The sequence below is a fragment of the Oculina patagonica genome, chromosome 6, assembly GCF_052425735.1.
Source record: "Oculina patagonica isolate OP01 chromosome 6, crgOcupat, whole genome shotgun sequence".
NCBI lineage: Eukaryota > Metazoa > Cnidaria > Anthozoa > Scleractinia > Oculinidae > Oculina > Oculina patagonica.
The window spans coordinates 30,979,140-31,000,423 of NC_135763.1; the positions used below are offsets into that span (position 1 = coordinate 30,979,140).

Genomic DNA, 21,284 nt, shown 5'->3' on the forward strand with positions numbered 1-21,284 from the left:
TCTTTGTAGATCCTACGTTGGCAATATTATCGTTTGCAGTCTTCATTACGTATTTATTTTCGCTTTGCGAGACACTATCGTCACACTTTGCCTTCTTGGTCCTCGGATTTAACACGTGATATTGCAACGCGTGATTCGGTTGGCAAGTAAGTTCAAAATACGGCACTTGACTTAATGTACGGGTTATTGTGCGTTGTAGCCTGAGGTGTCTCAAAATCTAGCGTAGCAGTGTCACAAACCTAACGTAGCCGCAATCAATAATAAAATAATGGTCTTTTTACAAGATCACAATTTGTACACACAAGAAATGTAGTGGGGGACATGCAACAACCACGCAAACAAACGAGGAGGGCTCGACAAACGTTATTGACCTTGCCGCACACGTGGTTAGGGAAATAACACAACATTTTCTTGTGTCTATATACATGTTATAACTTTGTTATTGATTTTATTTTGTATCAGCACCATTAGTAACTCCCTCTGATGTTATGAACAGGGGAAGTAAGAATTGGGACTGTAAGGATTAGTGTTTGCTTTGTATTGGAGGGACCTAACTTTCAGAACATAAAACTGATCCCCCCATCCAAAAAAAACTAATGACCCTTGGTACAAAAGATTGTACCAAGGTAAAATTTAATCACATCCGGTTACATCAGTTACATAACTAGCTAGTATATTCCATGTGATTTGTTTAATACAAAAATAATACTTAATATAACTGAAGGTTAACGTGCCAAAAACTCCGGGGGGGGGGGTACTCCACTAAAATATGTGCCGTCCAACGGGGTAGTGATTTTGAGCTTCCAATCTACAACAGGGGGATCCATTTACGGGACAATTTCTAGAGCGTGGTATGATATTTTGAACGCACGGAAGTTTCAAATTATAGGCAGCCACAATGGGTGTCAATAAATTGAACTATATTTAGAACGGGGTATCATTTTGGAGGCAAATTTTTTCTAAAACGGGGTGCTACTTTGGAGACCCGGGCGGCACATACACACCCAAAACATAACTGAGTACCCCCACCCCGGGGGCCAATAACTGAGTCTTTAAGCAACAAATTGTCTGAGTGAACGATGTCTTTTTTTATTTATCTCTAGGCTTCTTCGTTATCCATGCCCTTGTTGTAATATTGTGATTTCATGGCTTTGATGCTCTTGTTCATTTTATTCCGATGTCCAATCAACTTAATTCCAATTTCGCTCAAATCTTTGTCTTCCAGCATAGTGACTTTGTTGAGGTTTTCAATTCCTGCAGTCTGGAATATTTCAGAATACTTTTCCATATTGATGTACAATAACCAATCCTCCAAGGACTTAAACTCTGGTAAATCAACCTTTGGAGAACTAACAGCAATAAATGAAATATCATAAAAATGGCTTGATTGGATTTATTGTTTACAGGGTAGAGGTAAGTCTGCGGTCGACCCTAGAGGCCAATCAACCGGAGCTTATCCAGTTTTCCGTAGCATGTTGCGACTAGGAGTATTTCTCCTCCTCACTGAGTGGGATGCTAGTCCAGCGCAGGGCGGAAAGAGGCACTATATATAAATCAGAGTAAAACCTCTTGACCAAAACACAACGCAGTGCCCCGGCCAGGGCTCGAACCCAGACCGCTCGATCAGTAGTGCACGTTAGGCAGGCACGCTTGTAGATTTTAGGGGACAAAATTGGTGATTTTCATATTGATTAATTGATCAATCGATCGAAAGATTGATTGATTGATTGACTGGTTTGGTGTGGGATAAGAGTCATATGTTCGCCTGTTTTAGGAGGTAACTTTGTTTTTAGATGTACTAGTTTAGGAGTCAACTCGACATGAAAACGTTTCATAATAGTTAATATTATTTTCATCTTGATTTTTCATTTCGAGTTCGAGCGAGAGTACTTCGCCAATCATAAATAATCATTAAGTTTAATATTTTTTACTGAAAAGCAGAAAAATCCCCGTGACAGTACAATGTCCCTTTTATGCTTAGGTTGGAGATTTGGGGTATTCAATCACACCTCTGCTGTCTCTTTTGGGGATAAAGCACATTCCCTTGACCATGTTGGCCTAAAATGTTACAAACTCACGCAGATGGAAGAGATGCTGATAAAGTATCCTTCAGGAGTTCCGGCGATCGAATAAGTTCATCAAACCGACTGACGATTTCAGAAAACGTGGGTCTTTTGCTCTTGTCTTTATCCCAGCACTCCATCATCAAGCAATAAACAACATTTGGACAACCCTTGAATAAACAAATAAACAGTTAAATAAATGAATTGATTAATTAATTAATTAATTAAATAAACAATTAATAGTTAGGACGAAACTAACTCAGATAAAAGTTATTACATCTTAGTAATTGTCAGGACAAAAGCCCATACAAGTGTCTGCACAAATTTTCCAACAACAATCCTTATTTAACCCTTTAGATAGAAAAGGAAGAAATTTACATAGGATAAAAAGTGGTGTTGGCTTCCTAAAATAACTAAGGAGTTGACAGGTCTAGGCAGCCAAATTACATAAAAGAAATTACAATATTAGGTTCGTAAAACACAACATAAACAAGTAAAGGGACTATTATAAAAGCAGGTCATTTGGACAGTTGTTTGAAGAGCGTCGAGCGCGGACAGCCAAACAGGACTTAGCCTTCGTCCAAACTTGGCAGTTCTTAAGCCATGGCCAAATGACAACGCAATTACAAGTAGACGCAAGTTTTATTTGCGTCTCTATTTGCGTGTACTTGCGTGTAGTTCATAGAAATGTTAAAATTTAAATGTTAAATGCGCCGATGATTGAAAGTTTTTCCCAGACGTTTCGGGGCTACTGCCCCTTCATCAGTGGAAAATGTAACTGGCAGTTACATATATTTTCCACTGAAGAAGGGGCAGTAGCCCCGAAACGTCTGGGAAAAACTTTCAATCATCGGCGCATTTAACATTTACATTTTAACATTTCTATGAACTAACTATATGCGCTACACAGCCACACGAAATTTCACTTTGGAGATTTCTAGTTTAATATGTACTTGCGTGTACTTGCGTTGACTTGCGTTCACAATGGTCTAGATCAAATTTACGCTTAGGTCAACGCAAGTTTTTCAGTGTTTGGCCAAACAACGCTATTTAACGCAGTTTTGCAGTTAACTTGCTTTTTTGCAAATTTGCGTGCACTTGCGACTAAACTTGCGTGTCCGTTTGGCCACCCAACGCAAGTCTGTACGAAAGTTCAACTTGCGTCTACTTGCGTTACTGTTTGGCCAGGGCTTTATAATGTTTTACTCCAATCAACTCCAAATTAAGACCCATTTGGGGAGCAGGGATGGCGCAGTAGTGAGAGCGCTCGCCTCCCACCAATGTGGTCCGGGTTCGATTCCGGCCTGGTACCATTGTGGGTTGATTTTTTTTTTGTTCTCGTCCTTCCCCGGGTTTTTTTCCGGGCCCCCCGTTTTCCTCCCCCCACAAAAACCACCTTTATTCGGAACCGGGGGCCCCGGGGCGACCAAAGACACTACCCCCCACCCAAAAAAAAAAAAAAAAAAAAAAAAAATTCAGAACTGATACCACTGAAATGACAAAGCGTTTTATAGCAAAGGCTGTACAAGTTAAAACAAAAACAGTAACATGCTTTCTACATATGTCCCTGATCTAATCTTTAGGATCAAACTTAATGCTCAGAATGATAAAAAGAAGTCAAAGTGTTAAATATCACTTGCACAATTTGTACCTGAGGCGGTGGTAATCTGTATCCAGATTTTACCCGTTTAATAACCTGTGAATAAATCCATATATATTTATTAGATGATTTAAAAGATTACAAAAGCATTTTTTATTGTTGGTCGCCTTGTTTGAGTTGTTTCAGTGAACACAAGACACTAGCAAGTATGAGCAGGTGAGTTGGCGAGTCAAATCTTGAGACAGTACGTCCGAGAGTGACAAGAATTCCCATCACGAGAGTACGTTCGCAAAGTCACAGGGGAAGAACCTTATCACTTACGTCATAATTGTTCCAGTCCCAGTAAGGTCTATTACAGTATGACATGATCTCCCAGACAAGAATTCCAAAACTCCACACGTCACTAGCAGTGCTGAACGTGCGATATTGAAGTGCTTCAGGGGCGGTCCAACGAACAGGTATCTTACCTCCCTGTAGGGTAATTAAAAGGAACATGATTTAAAATTTAACGCGAAAGAAATATAGTGTCATATAAGAACTTTATAGCATACTCTCCACAGGGCCTTTCAGTACCTATTTACAATAAAAAACTGCACTACTAATTTCCAATAAATAAAATACTAACAAATAAAATTGGAATTAAATAATAATTAAATGTTTAAAAGAAGATGATTCCTAAGCTTTGCTTTAAAAGAGATGAGAGATTTGTTTTTTTTTTTATGTTATTGTCCAGGCAGTTCATCACTTAATAAAAAAAGTGATACAAAGTTTAATAATGAATCAAACAGAAACATGACCACATTTGTAAAATAAACGCTTTTTTAATAAATGACCATGCAATAAAGTGGCGATTAGTGCGAAGGATTCTTTTAGATGTGAAATCGGTGACATGGTCAGTGGAGGTGGGGGGGGGGGGGGGGATAGCTAATGTTCTAAATTTGAACTAACACCTCTCATAAAGTTTGACACATGGCATTTTAAAGGTCAGGTGGAGTTGTCTAAGTTGAGACATTTGCTAGGGGTATTTTTAGGTTAGGAGAGGGTTGGTAAAGTACAACTTCATTCGCAGCTCCTGGTCTTCAAAAATACTTCACCACTTTCAATGAGGTTCCTTAACAACGTAATAAAAAAATAAAAAGTAAGTTATACTAAGTTTCCCCGCTCTGGTTAGACAGGAAATTCTACCTGTGTTTCGTACTCGGCTAAATCCTGTTCATCGTCATCAGCATGCAGCTCTCTTGAAAGACCAAAGTCAGACACTTTGCACAGCATGTTTTCACCAACAAGAACATTACGAGCTGCGAGATCCTGGATAAGAGAAATATACATTTAAAAAGTTTCAGTACCTTTAATTCATCACTTTATCTTAAAGGTTGCCATAGAAAGAAATATCTATAATCTCTGTCACCTTCAAGACTGCTGCACGTCATATTATGGCGTAAATTGCTCACTATGATCGATTCATGAGCACTTTGACACCTTACTATAATGAATGAATGAATGAAGGAATGAATGATATAGGTTCCGTATAGCACATAATGACATTTACAAAGCTCAATGCGCTTTAAATTAGAGTTATGAGATGAGACCCGACATTAGCATATCAGGCGTCTTGGGCAGCCGCTATCCGTCCATGTGTATGATCTTATCCCACCAACCAACCCAAAGATATATGTGAATAGAACGAAACATAACACCGGGAATTTCGTGCGCTACTCTTTACGATTAGTGTGTGGGTTCTTTAACTTCCCCTGCTGATTATATGACTGAAGATGCAGGAGACGGGGCCTACGGTTTATCGTCCTTATCCGAGAAGTCTAGAAAATCTAACCATTTTCAGATGTCATGCAAAATTCGATAGTATGAGGCGTCCACAGACGAAAAATCAGTATACCCTCAGGCTGAAGAATTTAAGTAATCGTCACCAAGGTTAAAATTTTTCAGAATGCGTGCCTGGGGATACACATGGAGGTAGGACTTTACACTACACTGTCAAAGTTAACCTGTAAAACTGAAGTTGTTCGTTGTAAGGAGTACTGACACCATCTTAATACTCACTCGATGAATAAAGTTCATATTTGAAAGGTACACCATTCCGCACGCCACACCCCTCGCCATTCCTATCAACTGAAGGCTCGTCAGCTGACCGTCACGTTCCTAAAAAGAAGCAAATCGACTCTTAAGAAGTTTAGTAATTTGTTACTCGACGTCTTTTTTGATGGAACTTTTTAGATGGAATTAGATAAGCTTATCTCATTTACTTTTAAATCATTAAGACGGATTCCACTGAAAGTTCGAGCAATGAGTGCAGAAATTAAGTACCAAAAATCTACTTATAGCACGGTAATATTTTGTATACTATTTAGAAAGAACTTATTGAAATTCATTTGTCTTAATGACCCCGTAATTAAATTAATTCTAAAGCATTATCGAAAAAATTAAAGTCAAACTCAGTAAAAATGTTTAAAACGCGCGCCATTTTGTTTTGAACTGGCGTGAAACGTCCGTTTTAAATGAAATATAGATAATTTCAAATCATATCATGATCAAAAGTAGCTATAGCAAGATCCATTTTCTTTCGCTGGGTCAGTTTGAGTGCTGAAATTTTGGCAGGTTTTTGTTAGCTGTACTTAAACTGTTACCATGCTAAGAGAGGTCTCTTTGGCAACTTTATTTTTGCCTGTATTGCTCGAATGTTGGGTGGAAACCATCTTAACTGTTATAATCTCTATCTCATTTAAAAGGGGAAGGTGATGACACAAAATGCTTCAAAGACGATAAAGAAATACAACAAATATCCAATAACATAAAAAATACTCAGATACGTACCTGTAAGAAATAATCGAGCGAACCACTCTCCAGGAATTCTGCGAGAATCATCATTGGGCTGCCTACATAAAAAAATTAATAAATAAATAATCGATTAATAAAATCTTTTCTCTATATTCACCTTGAACATTAAAAAATTAAAAACTAAAAGGTTTATTTGCAGTTAATCAACTAGATGGCTACAGTCGAAGCTCTCTTAACGGACACTCTCGTAAGCGGACAGCTCTACTTACGGTCGCCTTGTCTGAAACCCCGTTTTAACTCCCATACAAACTCTGTATTTTTACATTCTCGTAAGCGGACATTCCCGTAGGCGGCCGCGGACACTTTCAGAGATTACGACTTTGACTTTTCTTTGTTTTTAAGCTCCCGTAAGCGGACAGCCCAAAGAAAATTCTATTAACAACCTCTGTATCTTGTTTTTATAAATCAACTTCACATCGCCATTCGTCACAATGACTTTACAGTAATTACAGTACCATATTTCAGTGTTTTGTCGTCATGCACGTCCGTTCAGTTATTGTTAGCTGGGCAAGCTCCTGTAAGCGGCCATCTATCCCCTACACCTCTAGTGGCCGCTTACGAGGACTATTCTCGTAAGCGGCAAGCTACAGTTACGGACACTCTTTCGCGTCTCGAGGGTGTCCGCTTACGAGAGCTTTGACTGTATTCATCTGCAAAGTCCTTAAAATTGCAATACAAAAATACGCGTAATACAACAAAATAGAAAAATAAAATAGAAAAGTACTGCAGCTATGCATATCAAAATACATTTTTACGTGCACAGCTGCAGTAGTCAATGTGGAGGGGGGGGGGGAGGGAAGAAGGAGGAGGTGAAGGCTCCATTTTTGATCAGTTATAAGGGACGGACCATTATTTTTTTGGAGGGGGTGGGGATGAAAAATATTGAAAAAATTGTTTGCAGGGTCTGGAAAGACAAAATAAATTGTTTGCAAAAAACGATATGTATAGCAAAAAATAGTAAGAATTTCGAAAAAAATGTTTGCAGAGGTGCATAAACTAAAAAAAAAAGTTTGCAAAGGAAAATTTTTCATCCCCCCCCCCTCCAAGAAAATAATGGTCCGTCCCTAAGAACATAGTTGATATATGTACCACTTACTTTGTGTAACAACTCCTATGAGTCTGATAACATTTGGATGGTTAAACTGACACATAATGGACGCCTCTGAAAGGAAGTCCTTTTGGTTTTTCTCGCTTGAACCCGGCTGAAAGAAGAGATCAGCGTAGGTTATACATCATTTTCAACTTTTATGTCCTTTTGGGCTATTTCATCATTTTGTGGAGGGATTTTGAGGTTTTTGTCGTAGCCTTCATAAGACGAAGTCAAGGCTGGATAGAGCCATTTTGAACGAGCTGTACTGCGAGGCCGTTTTCTCGTCAAAATTCGAATCACCAAAGGGACAACAGAAATCAAAAAAGGTTAGTACATTTTCTTTATTTTATTGAAAAGGAGGTAAAATATTATTTTTTCGCTCGCTTTTATTCCACGTTATTTTAAACTCCATACAAAGTCTTATAGAACGCTCAAATCTGAAACGGCCTTATTAATTGTAACACAACACCGCGCACTTCAAGTAGTCACGTCCTACTCGACACAAAATAAATCATTCAATTTATTCGATCGATTTCTCGAATCGTGCGTTTGGGACGCCTGTGGAGATGCCAATTATAATTTGAGTCGTGAAAGGGCATCCGGTTTGTTCTGGGATACCCCACACGATTGAATGTTAGGTTCACTAAAGGATTCTAAACAGGAGATTTCTTACGCGGACCTTAAAAAATCAACTTACCCTCAAGACTTTGACAGCGACAACCTGTTTGCCTTCTCGTGTCTTTAGTGTTCCTTTGTAGACATCTGCAAACTCTCCTGAGACACGAAGCGAAAAAAATTAACGAAAAAAAAAATGAAAGAAGTTTCAAGAGAGCAAAAGTGACACTTACCCTGACCAATGATTCCCTCCAGTTTAGTGTCACTTCTATCTAGTTCCTTAGTAAACGTTGATATTAGTTCCATTAGATCAAGGTAGTTTCCAGGGTCGATATAGCGACGCTGATTCGTGGAACTCGTTGGTTGTAACTGATTTCCTTTTAACAAAGAATTTCAGGAAATTTTACTTTTCAGTAAATGTCACAACACGTGCGTTTTCAACGTCGAATCTGCTTAAAAATTGTTAGATAAGAGACCAGAATCTGGAATAAGAGAGTGGAAAGAAATGTAGAATGATTTAGAAGTCCAGAAACAGCTCAAAAAGCTACCAGTTTCGTTAGAATTATAAAGTTCACTTTCTTGTTTGGTGCATTTATACTTCATGTTCCTGTTTTTTCGCAAAGATTTAGTTGCTACTTGTAACACAAAGTAACGCACAGACATCAATACGGTAATATTTATTATGGTAACGTTTGCCTTACCTCGCTCAATGCTTCGCATGTAAGCTTTATCTACATTCCTTCTCCTAGATGAATATATATTAAACACATTAGGTTAGGTAGGTAGTTAGTTGTCTTAGTTAGTTAGTTAGTTAGTTAGTAAGGTAGCTAGTTAGTTAGGTAGGTAGGTAAGTTATGTGAATTGTCATGCACGTTTTACATGAGCCTCTTGCTCGGATAGAAAGGCAACATCATCCCGCATCATGACATTAATAAATTGATTGATTGTTTGAAGTACAGGTTATTTTGAGCTACAATCGTTGACAAAACCTTGCAAAAAAAACTTGCAAAAAATAATGCCTTTCATTATTGCCTATTTTTTCTCAGAAACTGAAACACGCAATACGAGGAATTTGGGCACATTGGATAGGCGGCGACGCAGGTTGGTGGGGGTAGGGGACATGGGGTTGTAGCACCCCCAGAACGGAAATATGGGGGCTCACCCTCCTCACTTTTGGTGCCGAAAATATCATATTGGTGCCGAAAATATCGGTCTAAACTGCTCCAAAAATCAAATAGGTGCTGGAACGAGAAAACAAAAAGGTGCTGGAACGAAAAAAGTTGCTCCAAATATGAAAACCGGCCGAGTATTATTGGGACAATCTTAGCTCTCCCACGTTCCAAAACGCTCAGCAACCTCTGCATTGCATTAACTAGTTGGGTAAACAGGTAGGTAGTTAAGTGAGTAAGTATTTAGGTAAATAGGTTGGTAGGTAGGTAGGTAGGTAGGTAGGTAGGTAGGTAGGTAGGTAGGTAGATAGGTAGATAGGTAGGTAAGTAGGTAAGTAGATAGGTAGTTAGGTAGGTAGGTAGATAGGTAGATAGGTAGGTAGGTAGGTAAGTAGATAGGTAGTTAGGTAGGTAGGTAGATAGGTAGGTAGGTAGATAGGTAGGTAGGTAGGTAGGTAGGTAGGTAGGTAGGTGAGTAGATAGGTAGGTAGGTAGGTAGGTAGGTAGGTAGGTAGATACGTAGGTAGGTAGGTAGATAGGTAGGTAGGTAGGTAGGTAGGTAGGTAAGTAGGTAAGTAGATAGGTAGGTAGGTAGATAGGTAGGTAGGTAAGTAGGTAGGTAGATAGGTAGTTAGGTAGGTAGGTAGATAGGTAGGTAGGTAGGTAGGTAGATAGGTAGATAGGTAGGTAGGTAGGTAGGTAGGTAGGTAGGTAAGTAGATAGGTAGGTAGGTAGGTAGGTAGGTAGGTAGATAGGTAGGTAGGTAGGTAGGTAAGTAGATAGGTAGGTAGGTAGGTAGGTAGGTAAGTAGGTAAGTAGATAGGTAGTTAGGTAGGTAGGTAGATAGGTAGGTAGGTAGGTAGGTAGATAGGTAGGTAAGTAGGTAAGTAGATAGGTAGTTAGGTAGGTAGGTAGATAGGTAGGTAGGTAGGTAGATCTGTAGGTAGGTAGGTAGGTAGGTAGGTAGTTAGGTAGGTAGGTAGGTAGATAGGTAGGTAGGTAGGATAGGTAGGTAGGTAGATAGGTAGGTAGGTAGATAGGTAGGTAGGTAGGTAGGTAGGTAGGTAGGTAGGTAGATAGGTAGGTAGGTAGGTAGATAGGTAGGTAGGTAGGTAGGTAGGTAGGTAGATAGGTAGGTAGGTAGGTAGGTAGGTAGGTAGGTAAGTAGATAGGTAGTTAGGTAGGTAGGTAGATAGGTAGGTAGGTAGGTAAGTAGATAGGTAGGTAGGTAGGTAGGTAGGTAGGTAGGTAGGTAGGTAGGTAAGTAGGTAAGTAGGTAAGTAGATAGGTAGTTAGGTAGGTAGGTAGATAGGTAGGTAGGTAGGTAAGTAGATAGGTAGGTAGGTAGGTAGGTAGGTAGGTAAGTAGGTAAGTAGATAGGTAGTTAGGTAGGTAGGTAGATAGGTAGGTAAGTAGATAGGTAGGTAGGTAGATAGGTAGGTAGGTATGTAGATAGGTAGGTAAGTAGATAGGTAGGTAGGTAGGTAGGTAGGTAGGTAGGTAGGTAGGTAGGTAGGTAAGTAGGTAAGTAGATAGGTAGTTAGGTAGGTAGGTAGATAGGTAGGTAGGTAGATAGGTAGGTAGGAAGGTAGGTAGGTAGGTAAGTAGATAGGTAGGTAGGTAGGTAGGTAGGTAAGTAGGTAAGTAGGTAAGTAGATAGGTAGGTAGGTAGATAGGTAGATAGGTAAGTAGGTAAGTAGATAGGTAGTTAGGTAGGTAGGTAGATAGGTAGGTAGGTAGGTAAGTAGATAGGTAGGTAGGTAGGTAGGTAGTTAGGTAGATAGGTAGGTAGGTAGGTAGGTAGGTAAGTAGGTAAGTAGATAGGTAGTTAGGTAGGTAGGTAGATAGGTATATAGGTATATAGGTAGGTAGGTAGGTAGGTAGGTAGGTAGGTAGGTAAGTAGGTAAGTAGATAGGTAGGTAGGTAGGTAGGTAGATAGGTAGGTAGGTAGGTAAGTAGATAGATAGGTAGGTAGGTAGGTAGGTAGGTAGGTAGATAGGCAGACGGGTAGGCACGTAGTTCCGGATAGCTGGTGGGATGCTTTAAATCAGTCAGTAGTTAGATGACCAGATGTCTTGGTAAATGAATGTTTGGTGGTTAAGTAGGTCGACGTGCAAAAAAGAAGAATAATTGTCATAAATTAATTCTGAATCAAATCTATAACTTAAGACACTCATTTAAGGTACTCACTTTCTACGAAAAACAAAAATGACAACAAGAATTACAAGAATTAACAGGAGTCCTCCGCCTCCACCACCGATAGCAATAGCCTTCAGCGCCTTTGATTCATCAGCTGTGGTAACACCCAAAATGAACAAACATTTGATCAATGTTAATCGAGTGCATCCTTAGATGCATCAGTCATTCAGTGAGTCAGTCAATGATGTCAGTCAGTCAGTGAGTCAGTCAGTCAGTCAGTCAGTCAGTCAGTCAGTGAGTCAGTCAGTCAGTCAGTGAGTCAGTCAGTGAGTCAGTGAGTCAGTCAGTCAGTCAGTGAGTCAGTCAGTCAGTCAGTCAGTCAGTCAGTCAGTCAGTTAGTCAGCCAGACAGTCAGTCAGTCAGTCAGTCAGTCAGTCAGTCAGTCAGTCGGTCAGGGTGTTAGTCAGAGAGTCAGTCATTCACATTCATCTTCCTTTTGTAAGAACTAATTATATTAAGTTTAATATTAGTTTTCAGGGCCCTTCTATTTGGAACTCCATTGATAACGATATAAAACTATCATCAATATCAATGTTTAAGAAAAAAATTCAAGTTCAATATCTTGAAAGATATTAGCTAGTGCCTGTATTGTTAAACTATAAGGCTGTTTTGCTTTGATTTTTCCTTCAATTCCAATTGATTTCTCCTTTTAGTAACTGTAATTGATAAGTTCTCTTATTTATATTTCTCCTATTTTATTTATCTTCAATATTCTAATATATTATTTTCTTTTCGTTTTTTTTCATTTTGCTCACTGTAAATGTTCTGTGTTGTTGTGTGTTTTACCGACCTTAATTTGTATTTTTATATAATTGTAACACTGGCTGCCTGCCCTTTTTAACTCTTCAGTTATTTCAGGCAGGCAGTCAGTCTATGGTTACTTCTTATATTTGGGACGAATAGGGATTGTACCCCCATTTTCTTTGAAGTGAGAGTCTCATTGGCATGTTAAGTAATTGTACTTTATCTGGCCTAACAAGGCTTAAAGGGAAAACGATAAACGTGTAATTTAGGGGAAATAAAGGGATAGGGCAGCTATCAACGTGAATTTTCACTTCATAATTGAGTTTTAATAAACGAACCGTTTTTAAGTCGAAACGTCTTCACACCAGTAGGTCCTTTGCCGAAGTCATTTACAGCGAATACCTAAGGAAAAAAAAAAACAGTTAAAGTATAAAGAATTTTTGATTTTATTACACAAGACGTGGTCTTATTCAGTTGAGGTGAGGATCTTTTTAGAGTAACACGACAACTCTGGCGGTTTTGGTTCATGAATACCAGGTTGGTTTTTCTCTTGCAGTACTGTTTTTACTTCTGTTTTAGTAAGAAGTTCTTGTTTGCTATTGTAGATGGTTTTATGACAATAATCGTTTACTACCTTAATTAACCCTATTCAGACCGGGGGGGGGGGGGGCGCTTTTGAGGCCCGTGCTGACTTTGAACGTTTAAAACTTTTTTTAAGTTTTAACCAAACGCTGCCAAACTTCCTGAGTTTACCTAAAATTTATCTGGCAACAATTTAGTAGGGTTGGATGATGTGTCAGGAACTTGACATCACCATGGCAACGGCGTTTTGACAGGCATGTTTTCCCAAATTTGTAATTTTGCGTGTTTCTATTAATAAAAATCAAATCAAATGGAATTATTTTTACATTTTTACGCGTTTTAAGCACATTTTTATTCATTTTGAGTACTTTGGAGTGATTTTGGGTGGTTTTCTGGCATTTTGGAAAAATTTTGAAATCTAAGATGGCGGATCCAAGATGGCGGCTGTTTTGGCATCATGATGTAATTGTCACGTGATGTGACGTCACCATCCCACGTGAAGTATACCAAAAGAAAGAGTTTTGGACGTACAATATATCCTATAAGTTTCATGGTGATTGCTTAAATATTCTGGAAGTTACATAGGGTGGGGGGGGGCTTCCGAAGCCCCCCCCTCCCCGGTCTGAGAAGGTCCAAAACAGCCCGGTCTGAATAGGGTTAAGAGAAATGATGAAGTACATTTTTTGTCAATCTGAACGTATCTACGTAGGATGTCGGGTGACTACGTAGAAGTTGAAACGTAAAAAAATGGTGATGCATAATTTTGAGTTTTATATAATCGAGGAAAACAAGAAGTGAACTTTAAGCTAAGCAACATTATTTATCCGAAATTATTTATTTATTTTTTATTTATTTATCATGTGTAACTCATCCTTTTTTTTGTACTTTACCCGTGTTGGGTCTTAGGCGTATATATAAGCAACAGCGAATAATGTAACCTACCTGGAATTCATAAGTTTTTCCTGCCATTAGATCCTCAAACTGCAGTTCCGTGTTCTGAGTCTTGAGTGTCTTGCTATCTGAAAAATCATCTTCTCTTATATATGTCACGTGATAATCTTTAATAACGCCATTCTTGTGTTTCAATATCCACGACACAACAACTGCTTCTTCCGGCTGTTCAGCAAATACTTTTAGTTTGCCAGGAACTACATTGGTTGAAATAAAACAATTGTAAAAAAATAAATAAATCACTTTGTGTTAGTGCTAATTGAGGACACTGTAAATAAATAATGAAATATTTACACAAGATAACCAAGAGGCTTTAACCAGTTGGTTGTTTACAAAGCGTGGAAGAGTTGAATTTGGGACAACCGAACACAAATCCATCTAGTGGCATTGAGGAGGATTTGAACCCGGGACCTCCGGATTACAAGTTCAGTGCCCTAGTTGCTAGGCCACGCCACCCTTCCTAGTTTTCAGCATCCTTAATTTGTTTTAACCCCTTATAAAAGCTCTGATAAATTGTCTTACACCTATTCACTACAGCAAGTAGCTTAGTCAGAAAAAATGCTACAATTCATTTATTGTAGTATACTCCAAAAAATTACGGATAAAGCAATTTTCATTGGTCGACATCTATGGTAATGTAGGCGCAGCCAATTGTACCATGTAAAATTGCTTTGGAGATGAGCAAAATTGGTTTGCGATCCTCAAAACGCAAGGACAATCACTGGACTATATTCATAACTTGTTAAAGCAACTGCTTTTATCGAAGGAAGTGTCCAGGAAGACCACTATATATGTTTTAATGAAATAGTTTTACACCAATCAGCTTATATCAAGTAAAGTCTAAAGAGGATAAACGTAACACCTTTCCAGGATCGCAGCATCTGCATACGCGTACTGTAAGAGAAAGGAAAAACACATATTTTTTTGCCCTTGAGACGCCGCCGGAGCACATTAATACAGGACTAAAATATTCTCTTCTTTGTGAGATATTTTGCAGATGACAAAAATAACTATTTTATAGTATATTTCACCAGACTTATTATCTTACTCACCTGATCCATTGGTTGTTACGGTGATTGTCATAAAATTTCCTTCAACGCCATGTCTTCTTTTAGCCACCTCACTCACTCTGTTTTTGGCGTAAATTTTAAAAGTGTAATTCGTAAATGAAGAAAGGTTCGTTACCAGCACATAGGTCACGTTTAAACCTTCCTTATATGGTACGTAAGTGACATCACCTCCGCAACCCTCATCAACACAGTCATTATCGTCATTACTTGTACATGGCTTACGACAATCGACGTCATAGAACACGTCAGTTTGATCACCGGTTATTGCAGGGGGCAGCCATCTTAACTCAACAGCACTTTGGTTAACGAATTTTACGTTAATGCTCCTCGGGATTGTTGGTAAAACTAAAAGCGAAGAAAGTATTTATTAGTTTGATTTTGTTTTATTTTCTTTTCAAGTATCGCAAATTAAATAATGGAAAAAATAAAGTAGTCTTATGTATATATGTACTTTTTATGTGAAGTTTTTACAGGATCACTAAACAAACTAGAACCACCAATCATCGACTGTTCGAGAGGAAAGGGCGTTTCAGCAAAACTTGTGCTAGAAAAGCTTAAAAAGACAACGGTTAAAACATTAAGGCCTAGAACGTTAAAAAAAAACTTTCCTTACCCGTGCAATTGAGGCCCATCTGATCGTTGTATTTTCCGTCAGGACAAGCTAAAGACAATTGATAAATTGCGATGAGTATAGCAGTGGAACAAGAAATTCCATTTCACTGTTTGTGTCTGTGGCGAGGGAGCAAAGTGTTTTATGCATTTGGAAACTGAACAAAATTGCAGAAAAAGTTTGCATTTCATTGCTGGTTTTCAAAGGAAAAAAGTACATATCATTATTTTTTTTAGCAACCTGTACGATCGGGATGACGTCCATGTAATTGCTACGATCTTCTAAAGAATAAGACTGTTTGTTTTGGAGAATCTTATAAATGGCGCCTGCAACTTGAGTGAAGCAACTTATATCGCTCCCTGTGACAAATACAACATACCTTGGCATACTCCCTCGACATTCTGCATGTCCTCTTTACAGATGCATCTTCCTTCAAGTCCACTCGTGTTCCACTCGCCATTATCTTTACAATGAACGTACAAACTGCCTGGTACCTGGACCGTATCTTTTCCACAATATCCTTCAACTTGCATGGGATCTGAATCGTTTGCTGGAGCTACAGTTCTTGGTAGCGTCACCAAACTGTTGCTAAGTATTTCATCTGGGCAAACGTTGTAAGTGACTTTCACAGAGTAGAGAACATTACAACCTCCATAATTGTGAAATGCTAATAGAACGTGTTTCCCTTTAATAAGGACGTTTATTGTTTCGGAAGTTCTTATATTGATAGCCTGTTTAATTTCCGCCACTTTTTCATACGACGCTGTGCTATTGAGAGGGTTAGGATAGCGAGACGGGTCTGCGATAAATTGGTTTGACTGGTTTACATACAAGTCAAACATATCCACACAATAAGGTCCTCCATTGTTCGGTGGATAGTTAGAACAACTTGTGATGTAGTAATCAACAGTGATGTCAATCCTGTTTGCTTTACTGACTGCGATTTGATCACTTATCAACCAATTGTTTGGTTGCGGAATGGGATCCGACTGTGGCAAGGTAACAGCACATACTGTATATCGTAAAGGTTTGCCCTGACTTTCCGTCTGTCTTCCCCACTGCAAAAATCAATGAATGAATGAATGAATGAACATTGAAAATAAAAATGTTAGTCATACCACTTGTCTATGCAGTAAAATATATGCTATGTTCTCGGTTTGCTTCAACCATTCTTAGCGAAATTACAAAGACATTCTCGGTGAAGTTGTGACATCAAAATCGTCATGATTGCTGACGTTTCAGCGTTTTAACGACAACTAAGCACTTAAAAAACATTGAGGAGTTTTATGGAAAAGTAAATAAAAAACGGCCAGACAGTATTTGGATGAATGAATGGATCGACTCACAGACCATTCGAGATGACACTTTCTCGCGTTTGTTTTGGACGGGCTAGCGGGTTAGGCAGAGTTTTTTGTATAGGAAGCGAAAGAAAATAAAGGAACTGGCTAATTAATAAAATGATTAATACATCAATCGACATCGCACTAACGATTGACACTAATTATAAAACTTACCCCTGATACCCCAGGCTCCTTAGAGGTGGTACAGGGGGTGAAAGAAAATATAGAAACGGGCAGAGAGAGACCAGATTAAAGACATCATACTAACGATTAACACTTACCCCTACTACTTACCCCTACTCCAGATGGCTCCTTTTTAATCCAATACCAACCGTGATTCTTTGTGTTTTCTAGTACCACTTGACTTGATGAGGCCAAAGCTGCAAACATCAGGGTGGTAAAAATAGTGGTCCAAAACTGCTGAATGATGCCAGTCATAACTGAAAAAAAAAGTACATGAGCGTTGTAAGGCTATAGACAGCTGTTCTGCTGAAGTACAAAAGAACGTGAAAGTCGACACGTGTAAATGTTAACTCGCACACTCTTAATTTTTTATTTATATTCACGACTAACACAAGGTGGGTGCGCAGCTCGAACTATGTGCCCGAGTTTTTAATGCCATCATCATCAAGTACATTGCTTAAACAAAATTATAAACCTGAAACACTACTTGGACTACAAGCATGTGCACCGCTTGGTACGAAACCCCAAAAACCCAGTAGAAAAAATGGGAAATTACTCCCCAACCAAATGCAGGCGCACGAACCTTTGGGGGTTGAAGGTAAAGTACAAAGATAACAAAAGTGTATAAAATAAAAGTTTAAAAGTTCGAGAGCTGAGATGAATACATTACAACCATCACACCTTATATACATTACGACAATAGAGTCAATTAACGCCATAGCGGCTCACGTGCGTTCATACCGATAAGAAACTATTTACATTCTCTGTCACTGCCACTTACAGTTTAGTTCCGCCGAATGTAAATACATTTATGTACACCAGGATTTAATAGAAATTACGTTATCGTGATCGTAATACACAACACAATCAATGTATCACCGTGTTTGTTATCGGTTGTTCTTAGTAATACTGCAGTCCTAGAAAAAGGAAAGTGAACAAACAGTTGTAAATCACATTGTGGAAATCTGTACAAAATTTGGACCAGTAAACACCAATGTATTACAATTACTTCTTCCAATCTGAAACGAGAAGAAGGGAATTCCCTTACTTATGGACCTACTCCAGATGACATCATATCTAATTTTTGGCCGCGGTAAGGTTTAGGGGGTAGGATCCTGGCCATTTCATCTGGGGGTCATTCATTACCATACCTAAAAGGCATTGGTTACCCGCCAACCCGAATTGAAAATCATCAACATTCGGTCACCAATAAACTGCTCAAGGAATTGCAACATGTACAAGACTGAATTCCTGGCGTCACAGCAGACATGGAACCCTTCCATTCTAATTCCATTGGCGGATATGAGCCCCGTTTAACAAATCTTGGTCCGGTAACAAATATATGTATGTTTTCATCTTTGATGGCCTAACCCACGTTTTGTACCTACCCAGTTTAGACTGAATGTGAGTGAAAAAAAAGAATTAAAAAACGTTTGTTAATTAAGCTGACTGTGTCAAAATGTAAATTGAACGGATAATCGTCAAGCCGGAAACTAGTGCAGAAATTGTAATTTAATGTTCACACTCGTTCCCATCCTAGACATGAACGACAAAGTATATTCAGGCTCGTGAGCTTTGAAGTATTTCAGGACGTTATTTGTTTAAGGTACTGTTTTTTTTTTAATAAAAAGATCACAAGTCATTGTCTTGGAGCTTAAGAAAACAAAAGCACTACATAGGTAAAATTGACTGACTGAGCGGCTCAGCCGTAACTTCCGCATAGCAACGAACCTTTGTGTGGACAGCATTTTCTTGCACATTGCATACCCTTAATTAAGCTACATACAAATGAAAGACTAGATGGAAATTAAGATGACGAAAGAAAACAGTTTCGTAGTCTGCAAGATCGGATCTAAGATCTGACGATGATTCAAATCCACTAAAAGCGATATGCAGCTCAATCCAAACTTAAACATTTTACTGCAAAATGTTATTTGCTTAATTAGAACTTATAATGCATGCAAACTGTTAGGGGTACAGTTATATAATTGCAACCCCTGATCGGCCTCCAGTCTTAAATCATCGAAAACGTTTTTGAAAGAGAAGCCTACGATCAGTCAACGCGACAACAGCACAGAGGCGAATGCTTATTATGCGGTTTTAAGTCTCATGATAACAACAATAATAACAATCTTACAAATAGGATAATAACAATCTTAAAAAATAGTTTCTTTCAAAAACTATACCAAACCGGCTGACCAGGGTGTACAAAATATACCCTATATTCCAGAACATTAAAAAACAAAACAAATTATACCCTATATTAGACCAAAAGGGTCACAATCTGTATTACGTTTCAGACCAAAACACTGGAAAACTAACCCTTCACCCCCCAAATGGCGCTGCGTACCTATGTATAGGTTATGTAAGGAAGTACCTCTCCCCGTGGAATGTCGTCTATCACAAGAGTTAGTAATAATCTAGCTCGTAGTTAGAGTTCGGGTTCATACTGTCTCAGAGTCTAATATCCAGTTTAGAGCTCTAAAATAACTCAATGCATCCACTGTAAATTTGCATTTGTGTTCTTGCACTATTTGCAACAAAACACACATTGCATTTGTGTTCTTCGGTACTGTTAGCAGTGCACATAAATGACTGAATGATTTTCAGGCTCTTCAGTTTAGAACTATTTCAAGTCACAAATGTTATATCTCGGGTACATGTACAGCTTTTTTTAAATCAAATTTCGCAACTCGCTTCCTTGCAGCTTAGGAATTAACAAAGTACTTCACGGCTTAAATTGACCGAGCGAGCTGTCACTTCCGCATGGCAACGAACTGTTTTGGAACATAATGTTCTTACTCATTGCATGGAATTAATTGAACAACATACAAATAAAAGGCGAACAGCAAAAAATGTAAGTACAGACGTCGAAATAAACTAGTTTCGTACTCTGCAAGACCGGATCTAAGTTATGACGATGATTCAAATCCAATAAAAGCAATTTGCAACTCAATCAAAACGTTTAAAGCATGCAAACTGTTAGAGGTAATATACTGTACTTACCAATTCCTGATCGACTAACACTCTTGAATCATCGAAAGAATCTTTAAAAGAAAGCCTACGATCAGTCAACACGAAAACAGCACAGAGACGAATGTTTTTTAATACACGGTTGACTTCTTGCGATTTACAGATTTGGAGTAATGAATATGCAGACAACAGATAGTAAACAATTGTCACAAAATTCTGTCACCGTCAAAAATAATCGGTCTGCGTGGGCAAAAATATCAGAAAATGCAGTGACTTTTAATAAGGTGGGAAAACTTTCTAGCTTTAAAATGTCCCATTAACAAATTTTGGAAACCTCTAAGCAAAGAATCGGATCAAGCAAAAAATTGGATTGTGTGACGCTGATATGGGCCGTTAGATACTTTGTCTTCTAAATATAGCTTTTATCAAAGATTTGCATAGCTCCTTATGTTACCAATTACGTTCAATCAAGTAGAACGCAGTCGACGAGTTTTGTGTGTTTCACCGGTCGAAAGAAATCAAAGGAGGAGGTGGTGGAGGAAGGGAAGGGTCCCTTCTTATAAATCTTATAAGTTTTCGTGTAAAACATTTTAGAATTAGCCATGTTCAAAACGAGCGGGGGACTGGGTACGAATATCCAATATCGATTGGATTGAAAAATTGGGCCTGCCATCTGAAAGAGCATTCAAAAATTAGTAACTCAACCAAATTTGAGAGTTATTGGTTTAAACGCATAGGTATGGTTTACTTTTAGAAATCGTTAAAATAAGAGAGCTTAGTATGGATTGGATGGACAAAATCGATAACTAAATGGCTTAACAATTGTATTACAAAAATCTTAAGTTTTGAATTCAATAATTCCACGCAAAACACAGTTTATTTTCTATTTCTTTACATGTCAGTTTCTTAACAAGAAATTCATAATTAAGCTTTCGTATCAATGCGTTTAGATCTACTACGTTTTTGTTCAGTTTTTCTTGGTGGTAAAGGTAATTTCTTGTAGCTAATGTGCAGTTGAAAGTCTTACAGATTTGTAACTGTAGGTCTGCCACTGACTATGTACGCTATGGAGTTCCTCAAGGCTCGCTTCTTGGCCCCAGGCTATACACCATATATGTTAATGATCTCCCTGACCACATTGATTCAGGAGATTTCTACATGTATGCAGACGACACTACAGTCTACTGTATTGGTCCAAATGTTGACCTGGTTATGTCATCACTAAACAAAACAATGGAGCA

At 38.4% G+C, this 21,284-nt stretch overlaps 2 protein-coding genes across 2 annotated transcripts in view; both read right to left on the reverse strand.

Annotated features, from left to right (window-relative positions):
• The window catches only part of LOC144658128 (ephrin type-A receptor 4-A-like), a 109,965-nt gene that overhangs the window by 59,238 nt on the left and 29,443 nt on the right, over nt 1-21,284 (reverse strand). The window lies entirely within an intron of this gene.
• Nucleotides 42-20,196, reverse strand: LOC144658026 (ephrin type-B receptor 1-B-like). Its single transcript, XM_078518354.1, has 19 exons — nt 20,077-20,196; nt 17,182-17,327; nt 15,927-16,605; nt 15,551-15,598; nt 14,920-15,282; nt 13,859-14,064; nt 12,673-12,736; nt 11,582-11,684; nt 8,923-8,993; nt 8,455-8,598; nt 8,304-8,380; nt 7,613-7,718; nt 6,493-6,554; nt 5,722-5,820; nt 4,849-4,971; nt 3,985-4,134; nt 3,715-3,759; nt 2,079-2,233; nt 42-1,349 (listed from the first exon to the last, which is right to left on the reverse strand). The coding sequence occupies exons 2-19, from the start codon at nt 17,323-17,325 to the stop codon at nt 1,100-1,102; spliced, it is 2,889 nt and encodes a 962-aa protein (XP_078374480.1). The 5' UTR covers nt 17,326-17,327; nt 20,077-20,196; the 3' UTR covers nt 42-1,099.

What these genes read in the sequence shown, in the direction of transcription:
- LOC144658026 (XM_078518354.1), bottom strand. Translation starts at nt 17,325, where the DNA reads ATGACTGGCATCATTCAGCAGTTTTGGACCACTATTTTTACCACCCTG. An exon ending in CGCTCGATTATTTCTTACAG is followed by an intron (nt 5,821 to 6,492) that starts GTACGTATCTGA and finishes GCTTCTTTTTAG; the next exon opens with GAACGTGACGGTCAGCTGAC. An exon ending in TAGCCGAGTACGAAACACAG is followed by an intron (nt 4,135 to 4,848) that starts GTAGAATTTCCT and finishes ATTACCCTACAG; the next exon opens with GGAGGTAAGATACCTGTTCG.